The 20,154-nt window shown below is 63.0% G+C and overlaps 1 protein-coding gene across 1 annotated transcript in view; it reads left to right on the forward strand.

The window, feature by feature from the left end:
- The first annotated feature begins 423 nt into the window (after positions 1–423).
- LOC130860541 (ras-associating and dilute domain-containing protein-like) overlaps positions 424–20,154 on the forward strand; it is a 38,596-nt gene continuing 18,865 nt past the window's right edge. Inside the window, exons 1-8 of the mRNA XM_057748877.1 lie at positions 424–606; positions 1,466–2,098; positions 4,134–4,171; positions 9,802–9,962; positions 14,117–14,229; positions 14,906–15,143; positions 15,828–16,000; positions 19,862–20,012. Coding sequence (XP_057604860.1) covers positions 544–606; positions 1,466–2,098; positions 4,134–4,171; positions 9,802–9,962; positions 14,117–14,229; positions 14,906–15,143; positions 15,828–16,000; positions 19,862–20,012 — 1,570 coding nt within the window. The 5' untranslated portion in view covers positions 424–543. The remainder of the gene's footprint in view (positions 607–1,465; positions 2,099–4,133; positions 4,172–9,801; positions 9,963–14,116; positions 14,230–14,905; positions 15,144–15,827; positions 16,001–19,861; positions 20,013–20,154) is intronic.

Consider the following 20,154-nt stretch of genomic DNA (forward strand, 5'->3'; position numbering starts at 1 on the left):
ACGCACGCACACGCGGGCTGCCAGGACGGGCGGGGAAGGGCAGGGTTTGGGGTGGGCGTGGTGCACGTGAAGCCCCCAGCACGCTGGCTCTGCGGGCCTTGAGGCTGTCGTGGGCTTGGTGTCCCACAGGGAGGCCGCGGTGCTGGCGGTTCTCAGGGCTGGGACGCACCATCGGGCTCCTGTGGGGCATCTGGGGCCTCTGATGGCTGGGCTGCCTGGCCTTTGGGGGAGCCCCGGAGGCGCCGCGGTCCTCCGAGGATGCGGTCGAGGGCAGGGTCCTGCGGCCTCCTGCAGGCCTGCTTGACAGAACGCGCCCGGCTTGCTGCGACCTGCTCGCCCTGCACTGCTTCTGTTTCAGGGATAAACGCCCAAGCCCGGAGGCTGCAGCGGAGCCGTGCCAAGGGAACCCCGGCCCCGGCGGCGGGGGGTGCCTGGAGCCCCCCTCCACCCCGGCTGCGCCGCACGGTCAGCGAGACCAGCCTGAGCTCGGCCGCCGCCCCGCCGGCTGCCGCCCGGGGCCCCGAGGAGCCCGGCCAGGACGCCATGCGCGGCTCCCTCTACGCGTCGCCGCACCTGCTGCTCCTGCAGGGCTACAGCCAGCAGCACGTGAGCCCCTCCTCTCCTGGCCTGGGGGGGGGGGGCGTGGGTGTGTCACGCAGGAGGCTCTCAGATAGACGCCCCCCACCCCTCCGGCCCCTTCTAACCGGGTCAGCCGGGGCGGGGGGCGGGGCTCGGGGCTGCCGTCGCTCCGGTGACCGCGGGCTGGAGACGCGGGCTGGGTGGGGAGCACCGCGTCGGGTCTGCCCGGGGCCCTGGAGGAGGGTGGGGGCGTCCCCGTCCTCTGCGTCCGGCTCCTGACGGATCCCCGTGCGGGTCTCACCAGGTACCGGGCCCCTCCCAGCCTGTGTCTCAGGCCACCCCCCGCCCGGCTTCGCAGAAGGTCTGCAGCCTGGGGGGCCCCTGGGGCGTGGCTCAGGTGGGCTGGTGTGTGCAGGGCGGCGTTCTCGGAGGAGGCCCCCAGGCCAGCGCTTGGCACTGCTCCTGTCTGGGCCTGAAGACGCTTGCCCTTGGTGGCCGTGCCGACACCGCCGCCGGAAGCCTGCCCTCCCTGCCGTCTCTCGCCCCCCCCCCCCCCGCCTGCCCCCCCGGCCCCCTTCCCGCTGCGTCTCCCCTCCGCACGCGCTGCTGCTCAGGTCCTGGGAGGCGTCACAGGAGGGGTGCTTCCCCCGTTTGCCGCTGTCCCCCCGGGGGAGCAGGCGGGCTTGGCGTGCCTGTCAACCTGTGTCCGTGTCCAGCTCTGCCCTTGTCTGGCCTCTCACGCCTCAAAGCTGGAGTCGCCCCTGGGGGTCTGGCGGGCCACCGAGGCTGCTCTGGCAGACGGGTGGGCACCCAGTGTGGCTCAGGTACCAGGGACGGAATGGCTTGAGGGACGCCCTGCCCCTGAGGGCCGGTGTCTGCGTTTCAGGACAGCCTGGTCTACGTGCTCAACCGGGAGCGGCACACGGTGGGCCAGAGGACCCCCTCCAGCAAGCCCAGCATCAGCCTCTCGGCCCCCGACATCCTGCCCCTGCACTGCACCATCCGCAGGCGCCAGCCCCCGGGCCGAGAGCAGGCGGGGGCACAGCTGGTCCTGGAGCCCATCCCTGGGGCGCCCGTCTCAGTCAACTTCTCGGAGGCGGGGGGCCGGGCCGTGGTGCTGCGCCACGGGGACCTGCTCTCGCTGGGCCTGTACTACCTGCTGCTGTTCAAGGACCCGACGCAGGCCCAGCCCCTGCCTGCCCAGGCCCTGGCCCGCCTCCAGGCCGCGCCGCAGGGCTGCAGGTTGTGCGGTGCCCTGCTCCGGGCCCGGGGTGCCTCCGCCTCCGCGCCGCCCGCCCTCCCCCGGCCGCGGCCGCTGCGCCTGGAGTTCGAGCCCGACGTGGAGGACGCCCTGCTGCAGCGGATCCTGACGCTGGTGGAGCCGGGCGGCGAGGACCACCAGCTGACCCCCGCCTTCCTCCTCTGCCTCTGCATCCAGCACTCAGCCACCCACCTCCCGCCAGGCTCCTTCGGGCAGCTCCTGCTCAAGATAGCCAAGATGATCCGCGAGACGGTCTGGGTCCGTGGCGGGGCCGGGGCGCGTGCTGTCCTGTGGCCTTGGCCGGGGCAGGGGCGGGTGGGCGCTGTGGCTGCCTGGGTGGACGTCGTGAGCTCCCCGCCGCCGCGCCCCGACCGAGACCAGCCTTCTGCGCTGTCGGGCGAGCAGGGGAGGCAGGACCACCGAGGGAGCCGGGGTATCTGCCGTGGGGTGAGCTTCATGAGCTCTGGTCCCATGTCCCTCCCCGCGGCCCAGCCCTGCCAGCACCCAGGGTGCCCGGGAGCCCGTGCTTTCGGCCGGGAGCAGGTCGAACCCTTGCCGACACCCCGCTGCAGAGCCCTCGTCAGCTGGTGGGGGTGGGCACGGGACCAGTGGATGTTGTGCATCAAAAGTTCCCCCAGGACGGTCTCTGGACCGCGTCGCCGCGCACATCCGGGCAGAATTCCTTGCTGTCGGGCTGAGCCGTGTGCTGTGGGACACTGGGCAGCGCCCCTGGCCTCCCCCCACCCCACCCCCGGCAGGCTGGCGGCACCCCTCCCCCCACCCCACCCCTGGCAGGCTGGCGGCACCCCTCCCCCCACCCCTCCCCCGGCAGGCTGGCGGCACCCCTCCCCTCACCCCTCCCAGAAGCGGCTCCAGTCCCTGCCAGGTGTCCCCTGGGGCCAGAGCGCCGGGCGGGTAGCCCCCCGCCCTCTCCTGCCCCTCCAGGGGCTGGACTCTCCGGGGACCCAAAGGGTGGCCGGTAGTTACGTGCAGTCCCCCAGAGAGGCCCCCTTCGTCTTGGCCCTGCTCCCCTGAGGCAGACGTGGGAAAAGGAAACCAGTTAGCTGTGTAGACACTGGATAGATTTCTCAGATTAAATCCGCATTTAAAACGTTGGAAACGTTTTAAAAGCAAAAGCCCTCATGGGTGTCCACATCCGTAGGTTTATACGGTGATCCGTGTGCATCGCGGGTATCGGAGCCGCATCCCCAGGATCCTGAGGGGCATTTGGTGTGTGGTCACTTCCCCTCCGTGCGGTTGTGTGCAGGGACTGCTGGAGTCCGTGTCGTGCGGACCACGTGGCCTGATGTGGAGAGGCTCTGATTTCACACGAATCACCATCCTTTTCCACGTCTGCGCTGTGCCAGACACTTACTGGTGATCAGATGCTGCTGGGTTTAGTTCTCACAACCACCCTGGCAGCGTGGGTGCCATGTCCCACCTCACAGCTGAGAAACCGGGGCCACGAGGGTGCCGGGGACTCCGGGCGGAGAACTGGGTCCCCCTGAGCTCGCGCATCGCCCTCGGCTTCCCCGCCATGCGTGTGGGATCAGCCCTGCCCCTGCGCGGGCGTGGACACTGGTTCCGGCCCGGGGTCCCCGCGCTGCTTGCCAGTGGGGGTGGGGGCCTCGGCGGGTCTGCCTGGAGCCCCGTGGTGTGTGTGTCGGCCTGTTTCTGGGTGTCAGCAGCCTCCCCGCCAGCCCGCTGTGCTCACGTGTCTTGTCAACGCCGCCCAATGTGTGCGTCTAAGAGAGCACGTGAGGGAGTCACAGTTAGGGCCACGCTCAGCCAGATAACCTCACTGAAGCAAGAATGCTTCATTGAAAGGGGCAGAAGATGTTGTCTAGACCTGAGTCCCTATGGGGACGTTTAAATACATCCATACATACTGAAGCCCACGTGCATCTGCTCCTTGCCGCTGGGGGCGACCTTTAAAAGTGCACATGTGAAGCTTAACCGTGAGAGTGTTGCTGGAGTGTTCATTCTGATACCTGTCAAACGTGTGAGCTGTCTTTACTGCTCCTTAAATGACCGGTTGTGACGTAAGAGAGATGGCTGAGAAGTCCTGCTGTTGTGGGAAACGCGTGGATCGCGTGCAGTGCCAGGTGCCAGGATGTCGGCCAGATGGGAAGGTGGTCTCACCAGCGTGGCTTAGAGCGAACCGCTCTGCACAGGACGCCACGAGGCCACGCTTCCGTGTGGATGAGAGCTTGTGTCAGTGCTGTTCTCACCGCACACAGCCTGTGCTGTCCTGTTTGTCTCATCTTTGCTCTTTTTCGCTTTGTAATTGTAGGAGAAAACCAAAGACCTCGCAGAGAAGCAGGCGCACCTGTAAGTACGGCCCCGTCATTGTGCCCGTGGTCCCTCAGGCCAGCCATCCCCCGAGGCCAGCTCTGTGTCTTTGTGTCAGGGTGCCTGTCTCCATGTCTGGTAGCCACCCTGGGCAGTGGCGTGTCGGGGAGGTTTCTCCAGGGCGTCGCGGAGAGGAGCAGCAGGCGCGAGCCCGCGGGAAGCCTCCTCTCCGTCCTGTATTTGCTCCCCTGGGGCCTTGACGGCGCCGGTGCTGGCCGGGCAGCAGGTCTCCGCGCTCCAGCCTCGGTGTTCACAGACGGCACGGTTTCTACTCTTATGCGCCCCTGGGGGCGGGGGGGTAGTGGTGGTGAGAGAACTATTTGCATTAACGGTAAAGACGTGCCGTGTCCTGTGGAGCCCAGGCCGCCCTCGAGCCGGCACTGCAGAGAACCGCCTCCGCAGAGGGCGGCCCAGTGCTGGTGTTTGTGCTGCAGACTCTTAGCCACGGTGACGGCGAGGAGGCCACGGCTGCCTGTCCCCCCGAAGGAACACGCACGTGTGGTGACAGACCAAGCAGAGGTTGCGCGTGGTCACTGCCTGTCGTGGGTGAAGGGCTTGCGGGGCCTTGAGTCGCGCCACGGTCCACAGTTATGTGGAGAAGATGTGTGAAGGTTGCCCGTTTATAAAGCAGCACACGGTTGCCGTCCCTGCTTGCGGGGCATCGCCCGCCCGCTGTCCTGTAAGCGCACAGGGAGGAGGCACCGTCACCCTCTCCTTCTGAGGTCGGGAACTGGAGGCTCGGAGACAGAGCCTGGAGCCGAGGTCTGAGCAGCGAAGCTCCTGCCAGCCGAGCTGAGCAGAATCCCCGTCGCTCACGGATGTGCTCTGTTGGCACCCAGAACCCGAGTGACACTGGCCCTGAGGTCCAGGGCTGCCGCCCTGCTCGATGGTAGTGGGTAGTGGGTAGCGGGGCACTGTTACAGGCCAGGACCGGGGGCGGCGTGGAGAGACCAGCTGAGGCCTGGGCGTCTCAGAGGAGCCCTGCATCCCCCGGGTTCCCCACAGGAGGGGAGGTCCGAGTGAGGGAGCTGGCCTCGCCCCGTGACACGTGTGGCCCCCCCCCCCCCCCCCCGGCTGTGCTCCCGGATGCGATGGCTCCGTCCCCGGAGCGTGGCGGGCCTGGAGGCGAGGAGCGCTCGGAGCGCCCAGCCCGGCCCAGGCCCCCTGAGCGCATCCTCCCACCCGGCGCTGTCTGCTGGGGCCACGGCCCTCACACAGGAGGAACCAGGCGCTCCCTCAGCAGCTCCTGCTTGTTCTGTGTCTTCCAGAACGTGTGTCATTAGGGCCTAAAAAACAGCCCTGTGTCCATCCCTAGGGAGTGGTCTTGTTTCTCTTTTTTGAAAGTTATGAATCACTCCCAAATACAGGAAAGTACAGAGTGGATCATTTACCCCTGAACCCACACCGGAATTCAGCGCTACTCACATTTTGCCCCGTTTGCTTCAGGTCTTTCTTGTACTGTGTGCTTCTTTTAAAATTGCAGTGACCGTTAACTCTCACTGACTGCTTTTTCTGCGTCTGGGATCATCACACATTTCCCCCTTGAAGCTGTGAGTGTGGGTCCTGCATCAGGAGGTTTTCTGACCCATGATCGGATTCCTGGGATCGAACCTTCCGTGACTGTTGCTTTTGTTAGCAAGGCGAGATACGGTTTGTTGATACTTTTAGGATTTTCCCATCTGAATTCATAGCTAAAACTGGCCTGTGAATACTTGTTTTTTTTGTATTGTCCTTGTCTGATTTTAATAGCAAGGTTCACAGAAATGAACCGGGCGGCCTTCTCTGCTTTCACTTCTCTGAGTCAATTTGTCTGCGGTGAGGACTCTGGGCCTCGGAGGTTTGGGGGAAGTAGCCCAGAACAGCGTCTGGGTGCTGCCCTTGTTTGCCGATTCCATTTCTTTAGTGTTTATGGTTTATTTAGTTTTCTGTTTCTTGTGTTGATTTTGGTAAGTTTTGCTTTCCTAGGAAATTATCTATGTTTTCAAAGTTATTGGAATAAAATTGTTATAGTCTCTTAGGACTTTTTTCATCTCCTGTATATTTGTAGTGATGTTGCTTATTTAACTCCTGTTGTGTTCCTGTCTTACCCCCTGCCCCACTTTGATTTATCTTCTCAGGCATTTGTCTGTTAGTATCTGTTTAAAAGAACCAATTTTGTTGTTTCTGTTTCCTTTTTCTTTGATTTCTCTTCCATTTACCTCTTTATTTCCTTAACCTTGCGTAATTTCTTTTTTTCTTGCATAATTTCTATTTTAATTTCTTCTTTGACTCATGAATTGAAAGTTTTTTGAAATTTTTTCATTTTTATTTTTATTAACAAAAATGTGTTTAATTGTATTGTGAGTCATCACATATTAACGATAGTAATCAACATAGCAGAGCGATAATTTCAGTAGGCGTCCCAGATGATTTTTGTTTTTATTGTTATTTTTTTTTGACTGCACCGTGCAGCGTGTGGGATCAGTTCCCTGACCAGGGATTGAACCTGTTCCTCCTGGGGTGGAAGCATGGAGTCTTAACCGCTGGGCTGCCAGGGACGTCCCCCAGATGATTTTTTAAAAATTTGTATCAAAACACCATTGATCTGATTTGGTTTATTTTTATTTATTTTACTGTGGTGAGAACACTTAACGTGAAAACTGTCCTCTTAAACTTTTAGGTGTGCAGTGCAGTGTCCTCAGCTGTAGCTGCTGTCACGCGGCAGATCCCTAGAACTTACTCGTGCTGCGTCGTTGAAACTGTGCTTACTGGTGACCGGTTTCTCTTTTCTGCCCCCCGCCCCCACCCCCCGGTAACCACCACTCTGCTCCCCAAGTCTGTGCGTTTGACTCTTTGGGTCTCTCGTGGAAGTGGAATCACGTGGTGTGCATCCTTCTGTGACGGGCGTATTTCACCAAGCGTCCTGTCCTCAGGGTTCATCCGTGTGGTTGCGTGTGGCAGGACTTCCTTCTTTATTCAAGGCTGAATCATAGTCCATTGTATTATAAACCAGATTTTCTTTACATTCATCCGTCAACAGACCTTTCGTTTGATTCCACATCTTGGATATTACGACCAGTACTTCAGCGAACATTGGAGTGCTAATATTTCTTGGAGATCCTGGTTTCAGTTCTTTTGGATGAATACCCAGAGTAGCATTTCTGGATCATAAGGTAGTTCCATTTTTAATTTCTTTGAGGCATCTCCATACTCTTTTCCACAGTGGCTGCAGCAGTTTGCATTCCTACCAGTAGCACACAGGGGTCTGATTTCTCCGCATCCTTGCCGACTGTTGTTTTCTCTGTTCTTTTGGATGAAGCCATTCTGCCAGGTGTGAGGTGGTAGCTCCTTGTGGTTTTTGACTTGCGCTTCCCTGGTGATTAGGGATGTTGAGGACCTTTTCATGCTCCTGCTGGCCGGCTGTCTGCTTTGGGGACATACCTATTCAAGTCGTTAGTGCATTTTTAATAGGGTTGTTAGGGTGTGTTTGTTTGATTTCTTGTTTTTGTTTTTTTTGCTTTTGAGTTGTAGGAGTTCCTCACGTGGATTGGAAATTTACCCCGGTCTGCGCGCGTTTTCTTCTGTTCCGTAGGCTGCCTTTTCATTCTGTTAATGGTTTCCTTTGCTGCCCAGAAGCCTTTCTGTTGGACATAATCCCACATGTCTGCTTCTGCTTTTGTTGCCTGTGCCTGTGGTGTCATATCCCTGGAGTCATCGTCCCCACTCGGTGCTCAGCTGGGTGGGTGGCCAGGCTGCCGGGCCGTGTGTGTGCCCCGCGGCGCGGCAGGGCCGGCAGGTGACGCAGCCTCGGCGCTGACCTCGCCGGGACCCGACACGGAGCCCACGCAGCGGTAGCTGGCGGATGGTTTCTCCGCGGAGGCCTGTCTGTCCCATTGGTTCTGGGTGAAGCTGGAAAGGGCAATAAATGTTGAAAACAAAATGGAACTAGTCTCTGACAGGCAGATTCATCCTTTTTTAATGACATGAAACTCTTCCTGCCTGCGCCCGTGTGTGTGTGGTTCCAACAGCGAGGAGAGCGGACGAGAGAAGCCAGAGGAGCAGTGAAGACAAGCAGACGCGTCTGAAGCCTGTCCCTCCCCCCCAGGAGCAGGACAGAGGGAGGTCATGTTGTTTGTGGACAAAAGTGAAGTTACGTCCGAGAGAACCACCAGCTGCAGGCACGAGGAGAACATGGGGACGTGAGCCCAAGGCCCCCAAGGGCCCGGCTGGCTGCCCAGAGGGCGGGGCACGGAGGAGGCCAAGGCCGCAGCCCTCCCGGCACTTCCTCACCAGCCCCACACCTGTATGGCCCCGTGGCTTTGCCCTTGGGCCTGACCACCAGGACCCCCGGCACGATGGCCACGGCGACAGCGGAAGTCCTCGAGCTGCTCTGGCACCGGCAAGCCCTCCGGGCAGGACAGAGCCCAGGGACGGCACTGTTATTGCATGAGGCCACAGCCGCCTGCCTCGCCCCTCCGGAACCCGCCAGGAAGGGGCACAGCCCGGCGTCACCCCCACACAGACCCGGGGTACCTCTGGGTGGTTTGATTTGCTTGTAAACGGGTCTCTGCTCACCTGTCAGAGCATCTGGCCGGTGTGGTCAGGGACCCTCGGGTGTCAGGATGCTCTCAGAACGCACGACCCACGGACGGGCTTGCTGCCGGGATGAGGCACCGTGCCGAAGAGATGGGGGCTGGCATGTAGCCTGAGGAATTTCCCAGAGCTCCGCTCGCCGCACCCACCCCTTGGCTTCCCCAGGCGGCCGGCGAGGACAGCACGGAGGCTTCTGTCGCAGCGCGGGTGACTCGCACACCAGCTCCTGGGTGCTGGGGCTGGTGCTCAGCAGGCACAGGACAAAGGGCTTGAGGTTGGCAGGAGCCGCCGGACCGCGGAGGCTGCCGTCGAGGGAGGCAGGCGGCCCTGACGTTCCCAGCGTCCCCTGGGAAGGGAGCGCCACCGGGCCCCCTCCATCCTGGATGGCCGTGCCCCAGGGTGGCGATGGGATTGGAGGGTCGGGAAGGGCCTGGTGCCTCCTTCTGCATCGGCTCCCGGGGCACGTGAGCTCCTGTGCCCGCCGCCCGGTCCCGACCCCAGACACGTCCAGGCAGCCTCCGTGAGGTGGGGCCGTGTGTGGGCTTTCTAACGGTTATCTCTGAATCTTCCGATAACGCTCGTGGTCCCTACCTCCCGATGCGCTGACGTAGCCATCGTCTTCCGCCTCCCGCAGGGATGAGGAGCTGCCCTTAGCAGACCTTGTCTGACCACCTCCCCGAAGAGCTGCATCACTGTTTGTGTCTTGCTGGTCGTGTGACTAACTTCAGACGCCGTCTCTCTTGTTCTTGAGCACAAGGGGGTGACTCCTGTGGTTTGTCTGAACAGTCACAGCCACTCTTATCTGATTCTTAAAGAGAAGATGTGAGAAGGATGTATGGACTGGAGGCCCTTCCCACGTGGCCTCTGGTCCTTCCTGGGAGGGTTTGAGGGCGACGGGTCCCTGACAGGTTCCAGGTCCCAATCCAGGTTCCCAGCCTGACGCCGGCAGGCTGACCCATTGTGCGGTTTCGGGAGCATCCCTGCTCTCGCGCACGGAGGGTGGCGGGTGCGGCGTGACCCCGTCTCTGTCTTGGCAGCCAGGAGCCCCTCTCCGCGGCCGGCTTCAGCCTGGCGGGCCTGCTTCCGGACCTGCGGCACATCCTCTTCTGGATGGCCAACTCGGTGGAGCTCCTGTACTTCATCCAGCAGAAGTGCCCGCTCTACGTGCAGAGCCTGGAGGAGGAGCTGGACGTCACAGGTACGGCCCTCCCGGGGCAGGGGCGGCCCCAGAGCCGAGGCGGGTGTGTGGCAGGGGCGCCCCGGCACAGGTGACCTGCTGGGCGGGCTCCCCTGGCGCCTCTCGTCCCGGGCGCGTCGGCGCCGTCTGCCCGGGCGTGTCACGCGGCCGCGCTGTGTTCCGCCTGGGGAGCGCGGGGGACACAGGTCACGCGCTGCGTCATGTGGGCCCTCGGCTGCCAGCCTCTCCAGGACGCACTGCGGGGTCGGGAAGGAGGCGCGTTGCGCGTGACAGTAATCAGGCTGTGACGTGTGTTGACTTTCAGACTAAAACGTGGGAAAATGCGATGAAATGCAGTGTCAAGTGCTGACATCGCTCCGTGAGAGGGACTCTGACTGGGGCAGTCTGGGAGGGCTTCGTGGAGAAGGTGGCATTCAGCCAGGCCCGGAGGGCGTGGGATTCCAGCTGGGGTGTGTCTGACGGGGCTGTGGGGGCCCTGGCGGGTCCTGGGACGGAGCAGTGGGCCGACGACAGCAGCAGGACCGGGCGTGGGGGTGCCAGGGCCTCAGGGCCCCCCCACGCAGCGCCTCTGCCGTGGCGAGCACAGAGCTGCCCACTCCTCTCCCTCCGTTTGGCCTCGCTGGAGCTGGAGGGCTCCCGAGCGGGCGTGCGGGGGGCTGTGGGGAAGCCGGGCGGCAGGACGGGGTGTTCCCGGGAGGTGGCTGTGGGCTCACTGCTGGCCTGAGGCCCTGGGCCCTCCTGGGCCCCGATGCCAACTGGCTAGGCTCCTAGGGGAGGGGCTCGTGGTGGCTGACGGCAAGGGGGGGTCTGCGTGGTCAGTCTGTTCCGCTCTGCGAGGAGCGTCTGGCGAGACGGTTCGGGGGGGCCGAGGCCTGGGGAAGACGGGGTCCGTCTGCTTTTCTCTCGTCGGTCGTGGCTTCTGAGTCTTTTTTCACCCCCGACTTCCCGGGGAAGGGCCGGTGGGGACCATCTTCGGCTCCCAGGGTCGGGGCGTCTGGGCATCCGTGGATACGTGGCGGAAGCAGTGGCTCCTCCCTGTCCCAGGGGTCACTCGCTCCCGGCCTGCTGGCCAGCGGCTCCATCCCTTTCCCCCTTTGGTGGGCATCGTGGACCCCACCCGGTAGGCTCCAGGCTGGGGCAGCCGCGCTCTGTCCACCAGGCCTGGGTCGGAAGCAGACCGTCCCCCGCCGTTCTCCTTGAATGTGATGTGAGGACCACACCCGCCGGGTCTCCGTCACCAGGACCCTCGCTCCACCCGGCAGTCTGGGGCGGTGCAGCGGGGATCCAGCGCCTGCAGAGCCGCCCCGCCCCACGCGGCCTCCTGTCACCTCTCTCCCCCAGACCCCGCCGAGCTCCCGGGGGGCCTCCAGCCGCCCAGGACCGAGGCCGCTCAGAGGCTTCTGAGTGGGGCAGACTCTTGTGCGCGTGGCATTGGCCGGCGAGCACCTGGCCTCTGGGCTGGTCCTTCTGTGCGAAAAGCCAGGGGGGCTGGCGTGGTGTTCACAGGCGAGTCCCTCCAGTGCCCTTTCTTGTCTGGATGTGTTTCAGAGGGTGTGTTGTGAGGCTGCAGGCCTGGGGTTAGTGTGTCCTTCCAGGGACCCTGCGTCAGGCTGATTTTCACGACAGAAGCTGCTTGGGGGGCTCTGGTCCCTTAGCTGTTGCCCTGCTCTTAGAAGGAAGTTATTTTTGGTCCGAGGCCCAGATGTTGTGTCGCCCAGTTGATGTCGGGAGGGTGAGCGTGTGGATGGCCGGGGTCCCACCTCTGCCAACCCCGGGGACCACGTGGGCCGGGGAAGCCACAGCAGGGCCTGAGCGTCCCAGAAACCATGTCCGGGGCGGCACCGGCTCTGGCGAGCTCAGAGGGAAAAAACATTGACCAGGGGCAGGAGGAAAGGTCAGAGTCGGCACGTTGGCCTCCTGACCTTCAGCAGGAAGTATCTGTGGAAAGAATTCTAAAAACAGAGATGTCATGTCCTGAAAACTGGAAAAAGAGCTTTTTCTTCCCTGAACAACCTTTTCTGTCTGAAGCCCTTATCCAGGAAGTCCATTCACACAGGCAGATGAAAGATTAGCTCATCTGGGGGGATGTTTATTTTATTCACTTAGAATTCTCCTGTAAGACTTCGAGGCTCTGCCTCAGTGTCTGCAGGTGTGGGGGGGTGTCCTCAGGAGCTCAGAAGGGCAGCCTCAGTCCTGGGGCCACGGGAGGGAGGGAGGGAGGACAGGGCCCCTCATCCTCTGAGAGGCTCCTGTGGGTGTCCACTTAGGAAACCCAGCAGAGCCTGCGGCACAGCCAGGAGGGTTTCAGGGCGTTTCTGTGGCATCTGCTGGGAGCCACTCCGTGCTGGTGCTCTGCGGGTCCCCAGCCTCCTCCTTCCCTCCATCTCCTCCTCCCTCCCTCCATCTCCTCCTCCCTCCCTCCATCTCCTCCTCCCTCCCTCCATCTCCTCCTCCCTCCCTCCATCTCCTCCTCCCTCCCTCCATCTCCTCCTCCCCCCCATCTCCTCCTCCATCCCTCCATCTCCTCCTCCCTCCCTCCCTCCATCTCCTCCTCCCTCCCTCCATCTCCTCCTCCGTCCCTCCAGTCCCTCCATCTCCTCCTCCGTCCCTCCATCTCCTCCTCCCCTCCCTCCATCTCCTCCTCCCTCCCTCCCTCCATCTCCTCCTCCCTCCCTCCATCTCCTCCTCCCTCCCTCTCCTCCTCCCTCCCTCTCTCCATCTCCTCCTCTCTCCCTCTCTCCATCTCCTCCTCTCTCCCTCCATCTCCTCCTCCTGCCAGAGCTCCTGGGCCCGCATAAGGGGTATAGGTCTGCCTTCTCAGACAAGCTGGTGGTGTCAGAGCCTGCGGCCTACAGGCCCCTCAAGTTGCCCGATTGGCTTCTCCACCAAAGCCCAGGGAGGCCGCAGGGAGCAGCCAGACCCTGCCAGGCTCCGGGAAGGACCCTGGGGAGGCCCCGCAGGCCTCTGGGTTCCTGGTTGGGTGGGTTCTTGGGGCACGAGCCCCGGAGGTCAGGCGGCCCCGAGCCCTTGGCGGTGGGTCCTGACGTCTGCAGGGCGGGTCCCCGAGAGACGCGCACACGTTTCCGTTTGCCCAGCTGCCTGCCCTTGTGCTCCTGGGAGGCCCAGCGTAGCCCTCAGGGCGATTCCCGGCCTCCCTCCCCGTCCTGAAAGGAGATTCCCGAATGTGGGGCCCATGCTGTGTGTTGATCAAAAGCCTGCACAGGACAAGCAGCGCGGGAAAGCCCTGTCGCGGCCTCTTCCGTCCCCGTACAGGGAAGTGAGGGGCTGCGAGAGTGACGGACGGAGGCGGGCGTCCCGCCCAGTCCCTCCCCGTTGCTCCCCGCGTGCCCGCGGGACCTAGGCACCGGGCGCCTCACGCCTCCCGAGTTCTGGAAGGCCCTTGGGACGGCCCCACCCTGTTGGGCGTTTGGTCTTGGGGGCCCCGTGGCCGGTCTGGCCTCTTGGCTGTATAGGAGCCCCTCCCCAGGGGAGGGAGCCACCTGGTGTCACTCACACCCCGAGGCCAGCTGCAGCCACAGCTGTCTGGCTGCTGCCCAGCCTGGGAGGCCCACCCCCGGCCTGTTGTCCCGAGCTCGTCCCCCCGAGGTGCTGAGAGCTCGGGGTCTCCGCTCGGTGCCCGAGACACGGCTGCGTCTTCCCCGGGGGGCGAAGGGGTCCGAGAGCCATCTGGGCGTCTCTTCTCGGGAACATGTGATTCACGGAGTGACGGCCTCCTTCGGAGCTCTGGCCAGGTGTCCCCTGACCTGTGTCCTGAGTGAGGCGTGACCTGCGGGGGAGTCAGGTCAGGATCTGCCGTCGCTGGGCACTTGGTCCTGATCGTGTGCGGAATCTGCTAGTTCAGGGGTGTCCGCCACTCTGGGTATCAAGTCGGCGTCCACGGGCTTGGAAGCGAGGGTCCCGGCCACCTCACCAGCCCCTGGGAGCCCTGGGCCCTGGGAGGGGTGTGGCGGGGGGGCAGGTCGTGGGCTGCGCTGTGGCTTTGGTGTATCACGTTTTCCAAACCCAAGAGGAGGGCGCTGGGCGGAGCACTCAGGAGGCATCCAGCGGGGGTTTGACGTTTCTGTGGTTCCGGAAGGTTCCTGCCCGATCCCCCACCCCCCAGCCCTGCAGCGACGGTGCCGCGTCTCCCGCAGGCTCGAAGGAGTCGCTGTTCTCCTGCACCCTCACGGCCGGCGAGGAGGCCATGGCGGCGCTGGAGGAGGTCGTCCTGCACGCCTTCCAGCAGTGCGTGTACTACGTGTCCAAGGTGCAGTCTCCGCGTGCGCGCGTCCCTGGGGGACCTGAGCGCCGGCCCGGCGCCTCTGCCCACCGGGACCCCGGCCTCGGGACCCTCTCCCCTCACTCCCTCCGATGTGGGGCAGCAGCTCTGGGGAGACGACGTGGACGGCGGGCCGGGGGTGCGGGGGTGCCCGGCTGCGGTGGCCCACGGCGCCCCTGCCCGCGCCGCCCCTCACGCAGGGGTGGGCGGCCTCGCGGCCGCGTCTCAGGACTCTGGGCCGAGCAGGGGTCAGAGCAGGGGTCCGGCTGGCAGGTGAGCCCCCGCCTCCCTGAGCCCTGGTTTCCTCGGGGCCGCGGGGTTCTGCCGTGCCCTTGGCTGAGCAGGTTGAGGGTCGCGGGGTGCTGTTAGGCGGCTCACCCGCCAGCCTCCGTCCAGTAAAACCCTTCCGACAAAGCAAGAAGAGGGCAGAGCCCCCGCCTCTCAGGACTCTCCAGGTGTTGTCCGGCCCCTTGGCCGGGGACCCTGCAGCCCGTGTCCTCTGCGCCGTCACCGGGAGCTTTGCTGAGCCCCCGCGGCTCTCGCTGGGGAGCCGGGTACTCACGTGCAGGCTGCCGATTTGTGTGGTCCGGCCAGGGCGGGAGCCGGACGGGTCAGGCCCCAGGGCCCCTGCCCGCGGCAGCCGGTGTCTTCCTCTCACCCCCAGTCCCTGTACGTGTGCCTCCCAGCTCTGCTGGAGTGCCCCCCTTTCCAGTCGGAGCGCCGGGAGAGCTGGTGCCCGGTCCCCCAGCTGCCCGAGGAGCTGCACCGCGTGGTGTGCGTCTACCAGGCCACCCTGGACCTCCTGGGGCAGCTGCAGGTGCACCCCGAGATCGCCGCCCAGGTGCTGGCCTACCTCCTCTTCTTCTCCGGCACTCTGCTTCTCAACCAGCTCCTGGACAAGGGTGAGGCCTGGGGCAGACGCCCCGCAGGGTGCCGAGCGTGTCCTCGCTGGAGGCCGCAGGCCCAGCTGTCCTGTCCAGTGGGGTCCGGGCAGGTGCTCGCGGGGAGGGGAGGACGTGTCGCAGAGCCTGTCCCTGTGGAGTCGGGTCTGCCTATGAGCGTCTGCACAGGCCCCTCCCGCCTTTCCTGGTTCATTTTATCCCCACGTGGCCCAGGGCCCCCGTGAGACAGGAGGGAACAGGCTCAGGGAGGTGCGTGACCTTTGACCCTGCCTCTCTGCCACCCAGATCTCCTCCGTCTCCCTGCCCAGGGTGCAGGGCGCCAGGTACCTGCAGCTGAGGCCGTGCTGGGGCGGGGGCAGGGAGAGTGGGGCCGGCACACGGCACCGTGCGGAGCCTGGACCACGGCCCTCTGCACTCGGGGGCTCGTGGCTGTCACCGCCTCTCCCTGCCCCCTTCACCTCCCGCCTCCAGAGCCACCCGCTCACACCCAGAGAGGGGTCTGGAGGCAGGTGGCTGCATTGGAAACGGATGGAAGGTCTCCTGTCTGTCCAGAGGCCTGGGGGGTGGGGAGGAACAGGGCCGGGGCCCAGCAGGGCCTGGCCCCCTCAGGGCGGGTGGGCGGGCAGCGTGCCTGCCCTGCGAGGGCCGCCAGGTGTCAGCCTCCCTGCCTCCCTTCGTCCCCAGGCCCCTCTCTGAGTTGCTTCCACTGGCCCAGGGGCGTCCAGGCTTGTGCCCGCCTGCAGCAGCTGCTGGAGTGGACGAGGAGCGCCGGCTTCGGGGAGGCTGGAGAGCGCTTCTTCCGGAAGCTCTCCTGCACGCTCCACCTGCTGGCCACGCCCAGGGCCCAGCTCATCCAGGTGAGAGGGGCGCAGAGGGTGGGGGCCGGCGCGTGCGGTGAGGTTGGGGGGGCGCCCTGGGGGGGCGCCCTGGGGTCAGCACCTTGCAGACCAGGAGGGGCTCAGAGAGCTTGTCGCCGCTTCGTCCACAGCTTTCCCGGCTGTGGGCAGGATAACGGCCCCAGGGTGTCTGTGGCCACTCCCTGACCTGCATGTGTGGCACAGGGGCTCTGGGATCTGGGGAGGCCACCCTGGGCACCTGGTGGCCCTGTCTAAGCACATGAGCCCTTGAAACTGGGAAAATATTTGCAAATGATGTGATCAACAAGGGTTTAATTTCCAATATCTACAAACAACTCATAGTTCAATATCAAAAACCAAACATCCCAATTAGAAAATGGGCATAAAACCTAAATAGACATTTCTCCAAAGAAGACATAGAGATGGCCAAAAGGCACATGGGAAAATGCTCAGTATTGCTAATTACTGGAGAAACGCAAGTTGAGACCTCAGTGAGGCACCAGCTCACACCGGTCAGAATGGCCACCATCAAAAAGCCTACAATCAACACACGCTGGGGAGGGTGTGGAGAAGAGGGACCCCGCCTCCTCTGTGGGTGGGGATGTAAGCTGGTGCAGCCCCTGTGGAGAGCAGTATGGAGGTTCCTCAGGAAACTAAAGATAGAGTTGCCATATGACCCAGCAATCCCACTCCTGGGCATATATCTGGAGAAAACTCTAATTCAAAAAGATACATGCACCCCAGTGTTCACAGCAGCACTGTTTACAATAGCCAAGACATGGGAATAACCTGAATGTCCATTGACAAATGAATGGATAAAGAAGATGTGGTACATACATACAATGGAATGTTACTCAGCCATTAAAAAGAATGAAATAATGCCATTTGCAGTGACATGGATGGACCTGGAGATGATCATACTAAGTGAAGACAGATATTGTATGATATCACTTGTATGTGGAATCTAAAACAAACTTATTTACAAAACAAGCCAACTCACAGGCATAGAAAACAGACTTGTTACCAGAGGGGAAAGGGGGGAAGAGATAAATTAGGAATTTGGGATTAACAGATACAAACTAATATATATAAAAAAGGTAAACAACAAGGTTTTACTGTAGAGCACAGGGGAACTATATTCAATATCCTGTAATAAACCATAATGGAAAAGAATCTGAAAAAGAATCATATGTGTATATAATCATATATATGTATATACATATATATATAATCACTTTACTGTATACCAGTAACTGACAGACATTGTGAATCAACTATACTTCAGTAGAAGAAAAAAAAAAAGGGCAGAAGAGTGGGTAGAGAGACAGGAAAGAAGGAAGCAGAGGGTTGGCTCTAAAGCTGGAGCAAGGGGCCATGGGACAAGGGGTGCAGCGGCCTCCAGGCGTCAGGAACAGCCCTCGGCCGGAGGCCAGCACAGGAACGGAACCTCAGTCCTACAACCACAGGAAACAGATCCTGCCCTGGAGCCACCAGAAGGAACACAGCCTCGCAACCCTTGATTCTAGCCCAGTGTGACCTGTGCTGGATGTCCGACCCCCAGAACTGTGAGACTGTGCACTTGTGTTGTTCTCACTGCCACGTCCGTGGTCATTTGTTACAACAGCAGCAGGAAACAGACACCAGCTCACCTGCCTCCGTCACCTGCTGTGTGACACGGTCGTCACAGGTACTCTGTGGGACCCCGCCAACCAGGCCCTTTGCTGCCTGGCGGCGACACAGAACCTGCCCGGGCTATGGCAAGGGTGTTTGCAGGGCATCCCTATGGACTCTGCTTCCCGCCACTGGGTTGCTGCTCCGTGTTTGAAATGCCTGGGGGACCGGCTGCCCGGCCTGCCTCCAGGTGAGGTCCCAGCCGACGGGAGCGCAGTCAGGAAGCCCCGCACAGCAGTGCCGGTGTCCGCAGCCGCGGCCGCAGTGAGCCAGTGCGTGGAGCTCAGAGTTGGGGTACCGGGCAGACGCTGCCGTGTGTGCTGCGCTCACCCTGGACCGGATACGCAGGCAAGCGCCCCGGTGAACAGTTACCGAGCCGGGCGCTCCGGCTTTGCGTGGTTTTCCGTGGTGGTTGTGCTTCGATACAGAATGCACAGCAAAGGCGCAGGCAGCAGCACCAGCGGCTCAGCCGCGCCCCTCCCTGCACAGCTGGGTTTCTCCTCCGGCAGAAGAGTGGCGTCTGTTTCTAGGGCATTTAAGACAGAGGGTCTCCAGGCCGGGGCTCGGGCTCTCAGCCTGAAGGCGAGGGTGTCCTGGCAGCCAAGCGCCCACTGTGTGCTGCAGCCCCCGCACCCTCGCCCGCCGGGCCCGGGGCCGTGCCCTCCAAGCAGCGGGCGGCCCGCGTGGCAGGGCTGGCGGTCAGCGGCAGCCCAGGGCAGGACGGAGGATGCTGATGCGGGGCCCCACGGCAGGCGGGAGCGGGAGCGGGAGGGAGGCGGGCGGGCCCCAGGCCACAGCTTGCCACCCTCAGACAGACTGTTCCGGGAGACACTTATCTAAGAAACCATTTATAGTCTCAAAAGGATAAGAGAAGATACAGTGTCCATAACATAGTAACAGGATGCCATAAGAAGAGAACAAAAAGAATTCATGGACGTTAAAACGACGGCAGAAGAGACGAAAGGCTCCACAGCAGGGCTGGAAGATAAAGTCCGGGAAGCCACCCAGGGAGCAGAGCCCACGCGGTGGGAGAGGAGGCGCGCTCCGGCTGCGTGATGACGCAGCGCCTCGGGGCGCCGCCGGCACCAGCCCCGGGTGGCGAAGCGGGGGCTCCAGGACGGGCTCGAAACCCCCTCCCGGCGGGCGAGGCGGTCCTGCGCTGGTGTGTGCTTGGGGTGGGGGCGACGGGCAGAGGCCGCTCCTGGGCCCCGCCCTCCCCCTCCCCGTGCAGCTGGGGACGTTGTCCCGTCGGTGTAGACACTGGGTAACCACGGCCCACGTTGGCCGTAAAATCAAGCAAGAGAGAAACGGGAGGGGAGAACGGAGACTAAAGGGCCAGGCCGTGAGGCCCCACGTCCGAGCAGCAGGAGGCCGCAGGGGGCAGAGCACATGGAGTGGAGACGGGTGAGGTGGTTCCTGGCCTGGCGTCCAGGCCGAGGGCGCCGCGGGTGGGTGAGCGCACAGTGGCTGAGACAGACGCGCTGAGGCCCGGCTCTCAGGACTGCAGGGACGCCTCCGAGCGTCCAGGGGAGGAGGCGGGCTGCGCGTCCCTGCGGCTCAGCGGGCAGGATGGCTTCCGACTTCTCAAGAGCAGGGGAAGGAGCTGCCTCGCTGACGCCGACCCGACGGCGGGACAGTGGCCAGAGGCGCGGTCCCTCGCCAGGCGTCCAGCATCCCGCAGCACAGAAGGAAGGGATTCCGGGAAGCAAGACAGCGTAGGGACCCCAGCGCACCTGCTGCGGCTGCGGCCGGCCTTCCAGGGCCTTCCTGTCCGCGCGCCGGGGCAGCCTCGGTGGGCCCTGCGGCTACAGTGGTGTCCTCGTGCAGGTCCCTGACCTGCTCAGGTTTCTTTCACGTGGGACGAGGCAGGGGTCTTATTTCATGTCCCCTAACTTCCCAGTAGCCTTTCCCCTGCTTCTCGGCCCCTCCAGGCAGTGTGATGGGGCTTGTTCAGGGGGGCAGGGCCCACGGGCCTCTCCTGGGAAGCCCCTCCCCAGCTCTCACCCTGGACGCCCACGAGGCAGGGGGTGAGCTGCCCCCCTCACCGACCTCGCTGTCCCCCGCGGACGCCCCGGGGTAGACTGTGCTGGGGGGAGCCCTGGGCCTCTGCTTCTGCCCCCCGAGCTCCCCAAGGCAGGCGGGCCCTCCCCGGGGCCCCGGGGCCTTTGACCAGGAGCTCCTTGTCACCAGATGAGCTGGGCGAACCTCCGGGCTGCGTTCCCTGCCCTGAGCTCCGCGCAGCTGCACCGCCTGCTGACGGAGTACCAGCTGGCCTCGGCCGTGGGCCCCATGAGCGCCTGGGAGCCGGGCGCCCAGGACAGCCCCGCAGCCTTCAAGTCAGGTGAGGCCTCTCCTCGGGGTGCAGCTTGGAACTCGGCCGTGGCCCGTGGGCTCCCAGGTCCCCAGGTCCCCCGGTGGGGGACAGGACAGGGCAGGACACCAGAGGAGGAAGGTGGCCCAGGGAAGAGGCTCCGCTTTGCCCC

The sequence above is a fragment of the Hippopotamus amphibius genome, chromosome 9 (genome assembly GCF_030028045.1).
Source record: "Hippopotamus amphibius kiboko isolate mHipAmp2 chromosome 9, mHipAmp2.hap2, whole genome shotgun sequence".
Taxonomy (NCBI): Eukaryota; Metazoa; Chordata; class Mammalia; order Artiodactyla; family Hippopotamidae; genus Hippopotamus; species Hippopotamus amphibius.